This window comes from Hippocampus comes, unplaced genomic scaffold, assembly GCF_001891065.2.
Source record: "Hippocampus comes isolate QL1 unplaced genomic scaffold, H_comes_QL1_v1.1 scaffold174, whole genome shotgun sequence".
Taxonomy (NCBI): domain Eukaryota; kingdom Metazoa; phylum Chordata; class Actinopteri; order Syngnathiformes; family Syngnathidae; genus Hippocampus; species Hippocampus comes.
The window spans coordinates 4660329-4665328 of record NW_017805983.1 but is presented as its reverse complement, the minus strand read 5'-3'; the positions used below and the strand labels follow the sequence as shown (position 1 = coordinate 4665328).

The 5000-nt window shown below is 42.4% G+C and overlaps 1 protein-coding gene across 1 annotated transcript in view; it reads right to left on the bottom strand.

Moving 5' to 3' along the window:
• LOC109528651 (voltage-dependent calcium channel subunit alpha-2/delta-3) overlaps positions 1-5000 on the bottom strand; it is a 116036-nt gene that overhangs the window by 85656 nt on the left and 25380 nt on the right. Inside the window, exon 3 of the mRNA XM_019891529.1 lies at positions 1798-1914. Within this exon, the coding sequence (XP_019747088.1) occupies positions 1798-1914 (117 nt within the window). The remainder of the gene's footprint in view (positions 1-1797; positions 1915-5000) is intronic.

Below are 5000 nucleotides of genomic sequence, written 5' to 3'. Positions count from 1 at the left end.
AGTTACTTTTCAGTAGAAATGTCTGTTTTCGTGTTTCACCGAGGTTGCGTGACTCTGTAAAGCTTTCCATACTCTCAATCCGTCCAGAATGACATCGTCACACACTGTACACAGAGCTTTACCGGCGACATCGAGCTTTTTCACGAAATCCGACACAAGCACAATGGTTCCTCTTTACTGTTTCCTACTGGGGACACCGTCAGCTTTCTATCCAACCAGTCCCATCCAAACGTGTTTTTCAGAGCCGCATATATCTGACGCACTTTAGCTTCGCCGCGAGTCTCGATAACATTCGGCATTCGCGAGAAAGGGGTTTAGGAAGGCGAACACGGATTGGTTGTGATTTATATTTGCCGATATAGCGACCAATCACAACAAGTAAGACATCATACACGTCCAATCGCAGGGCTGTTTACAATTGGAAGATGGAAAGACTGATCGGGAGAGCTCGTGAAAACTCGACGATAAGGTACCTGACCCTCCTAAAATTTTCTCAACGGATTTAGACGATTCACAAAAATGATCAATTTAAGAAATAAAACAGCGGATTTCCGCGTATCCGCGGAAAATTGCCATCACTGAAATCGGTCTTGCACATAAAACTCATAGTAAAAACAGTAAAAAGCAACATTTAGAATTTGAAGAACGTCATTGTGCTTTTTAGGTATGACTGGTATCGATGAGACATTGATCGCAGTATGCAAAATGGCATCAACTGCCGGTGATAATCATTCCGATTGGCTGCAAACGAGCGAATCGGTGCGTGAGACGGAAGTCGACTCTTGGATGTCACTCTACCGATTCTGCAGCGACTGGTCTAAACAAGTGCTGAGGTGGACCACCTACTTGGAGGCGCTGCGATGCAGATTTCCTCATTGGGCAACCAGGCTGGGTTTTAAGGAGGACGCAACTTTCCAAAGGGGTCTTCCTGCAGTGTTTCATCTCCTCAAATGGACTCTTATATTATTCCGACTAAAGTTGTATAGCACCACATCGCGTGAAATGTTGCCCACTCGGCATCATTGCAGGCTGGCACGCTTATATAATGCAAATAAATTCCGCTCATTTCTTTTAGTTACGACAGTACTACCTGCATATTATCTAAACAAAAAAAAGTGTTATTTTTGTTGCGGTTTTATTAGGGGTGCATACAAACGACTCAATCCGCCAAGATTGTTGCTCTCAGTGTCTCGTGTGAATGTTTTTACTTGGTGGTGTTGATTGACTGTAGCCTGACTGTCTCTCCTCTCATCAGCTCTCAGGAAATTTACTTCACATTCAAAATCCTCCGAGATGAACAATTATCAGGCATTCTGCATCCAGGGAAGAGGGCTTGAGAGGAGCCATTAACCCGCAGAGTCCTGATATCTTCAGGGGTTTAACGCACTCTCCAGGAGACGACACACAAAGAGAGTCACAGCATGTTACTGAACCAACGCAAAATCTCTGTTGCATGAAACCAATAAATAGGAAGTCGGTGTTAGCATGTATGCTGTTCTCGCTGTCGTCTGTCTGGTCATTTATGCGAGTAATGAAAGGCACCTGAAAGACGTACCGTGCCCTTCGCCAACCTCTTTAAGTTCCTGATGGGAAAATGCGGGAGCTTGTGTCTATGGACCGAAACGGAGCACATATATATGAAGCGAACCGAAACAGTCGAAACAGTTAGGACGGTTTCCAAAAACTGTAATATATTTAAGGTGGATCAATAGAATTAAATGAATGTTTTATGTCTTATAACACATAGCCCTCTTCGAGATTGATTCATTTTAAGCGTTGATACAGTATGTGTCGTACCTTCATTGCTTGAGCTTTCTTGTGAAACATCTCCTCCATGTTCTCAGCCAGTCTCTTCACGAGACGCAGCCCATCAATCTCCTCCACACGAACAGCCCTGTCATACTCCTTGTATTTCTGCAGGGGCAAAAATGGCTCACCATTACCATTAACACCATTATGAGAAGCTTTGTTGTGTCTTTGCTGATAATAGTTATTTATATCACACAAACGAGCTTGAAAATGTGATGTGTCACCTAGTAATTTAATATCTTTTTAAGGAAGGATTAATCATCTGAAACTTTTTTTTTTGGGGGGGGGGGGTAAGCCTTGCCATAACTAAAAACTAGAAAAGCGCTTTTATTTTGCAGTTTGCAGTGTCTATAGTTATTTTTCTTCCTTTTTATCTTTGAAGAACGACATACAAAACCTAGCAGCTCAGCCTAGACATTTATCAGGCACCTTTACATTTCACCAACCGCACAGGAAGTGGCAGTGACACACCACTTCCCTCGCTTCCCGCTCCACGCCGAATCCTATCTTCCCACGATAAATCCATTCACACACACTTGCCAGAAGCAGCACCTCAATTTGGGACAGTGACATTAAGTCTGGTTAATTCCAACAACCACACTTGCCCCGCACACGTTGAGGTGGTAAGTAAAACAGATCATAATATCATAATATGAAGAGAACCTGATCAAATTTACATACTCGCCCACACACAAACGCACAGATTATCGAAGCAAGCGAGGATAGGCCCTATGATTTTCTAAAATATGTGCAAAGCTCCCGGTAGAGATTTTTCACTCATAAGGGGATTAAATGTGAGATTACGGTCAGATCATATGGTGTGCCCTCCGTTCTTGTCGCCAGCTGCTCTCAGTTCCTCCTGCACAGCACCAGACAAAAGAAAAGGGTGATGACAGGGGAAAGTTTTGTGGGAGGATTGGAAACGGTCCAGCAGTTTTTGAGATTGAACTAATAGGCTGAGAGTGAACAGATGGCTCTCAGAAATTTACTAGGACGTTAAAATGCACGATACACTTGATAGGAAATATTTATTTTGGTTTGCGTGATGTCTTCTGAAAAATGTATCTGGATCCAGATGATTTTATTTTGCGCAACCACCTGATGACATAAAATTGTGTAACTCCGGCACACTATTTCCTTTGGTGTGCTCTGACAAGAGACAGTTCAGGCATTTAAATGTACAATTAGGATGGGCAGACAGACACATCGAGACAATTTTACAACAACCAAGAGTGTCAATGTTCAGGCAGTATGTGGGCCTGTGAGAGAGAATTGCCAATTAAAAGAATTAAAGGCTCCTAAGTAGATGCAATTTTTAGAGCAGTTACAGAGATTAGAGGAAGAGTTTGATTCCTCAGGACACTTTTTTCAGGAGGACAACTTGTAGTATGAAGGAAGGCGACTCAAACTTGTTTGTAAACGTTTGCTGTTTCGAGGGATTTCTGTCTTTATCCCTGTAATACGGCAAGGTATTTCCTCTCTGAAGATTAAAGCAAAAAATGTCTCGTTGAAATGCACAGACATGGGTGCCTGTCAAATTATGTTTTGCTGACAATAACTCCAATTCCTAAAAAGTAAGATTCAAAAGCGGTGCACAATGCGTAAAAGGAATCATGCTCTTCGGTATGGCCCGGTGAAAACACGGATACTATTTTCCTTCACAAAGACCGACATGGATGTGTACGGCAAAGTCTATGCATACACTTTCAGGCACATTGTGATGGATGACTCAGCAGGCAAATCGTGAGAGCTTCATCCATGTGAAATCACGGCAATAACCCCCCTTCCGAGATGACAACTGCAGCACTTCGCCGCGGAGTGTGGGTGGGGTTGTTGGGGGTGGGGGGAGGGCGATGCTGTCAAGGCAAGTTTTAGGACATTGTCTGTTTCTGCCTTAATGCAGTTCTGTGCGCAACAAAGCATTTGTTTCTCTTTTCTGTTAACATCATATCAACAACAGTGTCGTATAAGGACTTTCAGTGGGCGATATCAAAATAAAGATTTGCATATTTTCGAGAAGCCAAGCCTGTAGCACAATAATCCTGTCATAAAAATAACCATAAAACGGAGAAGTCTTTGTCATTCATTGATTGTTTTAGTGTTTATTGTTGTATACATGATATTTGCTCTACGTACAGTACTTTGTATACAGCGGTGGTTGTTTCAAAGCGCTCTATAAATACAGTTGAGTTGAGACCTGGTTTTGAACATTTAGGTAAGAAAATTGTTTTTTATTGAGAAAGGGTGAAACTCTGATATACCTGGTCAAACTGTGTGCTTAAATTAAATCAACACATCCCAGTCAGCAAAATAGGTCTGGCTGGAAGGTTACACCAAAGACCCTGTTAATCCAGGCTAAAATGATCTCATAATATCCTCTTGGAAATTGCCCCTTTTCATTCAGTTTAGTAGAAGTATTGAAGGTTGCTTGTGTCCTAGAAAGAAACACTGTTGAAATAACTTAAGAGTCAATATTTTTGAAGATAGGACTCATTCTTGTGAAATAATTGAAATATTTTTAGCCATGAAGCACACACATCAAGCTTTGGCGACAGTAACTTCAGAGTTCAAATGGAGCATCTGTTCATGTTCACCAGTCAGGCAGGATGTCCTGCTGTGGAGTGTGGCACAAAATGAGATTCTGACTCATTTTCCACTCAGCAGATGAAAAAAATGTTTTTGTCATTCGCATAGTCATTTGTTTGCATGGCATGGGTCCAGTTTACGGACACTGATAGGACTGACATCAAGCCGCATTTATTTTTGTTTGTTGACAGTGAAACTCCTCTAGAACGAAACCTGCATTGGCGAAAATACCCCCTTATGTGAAAAAATCTTCATGCATTAACACAATTCCCATTCTCCTGCCCCCCATACAACGAAAAACCCCCTGTTGCGTTATACGAAATCATTTTGTCTGCTCCAGCCTCGCGAAGACATTCACTACAACGAAGTCTTATCCAACAGCGACCTCTACTGCTTCGTTCGAAAAAAGGCAACAGCAACCACCACACTGGTTTACATAGTGAACGATGTTTATTTCGGTCACAGCTGCGAGTTTCCTGGACCCAACATACTCATAGCTGCTCTGCCATTGGCTTGCCGAGCATCATCTTGGCCTCCGATTGGCCAAGAGGGACCTCACTGTCTATGTGTGGAGATACTGAAGCTAGGTCCGTAGAAGATAGAGG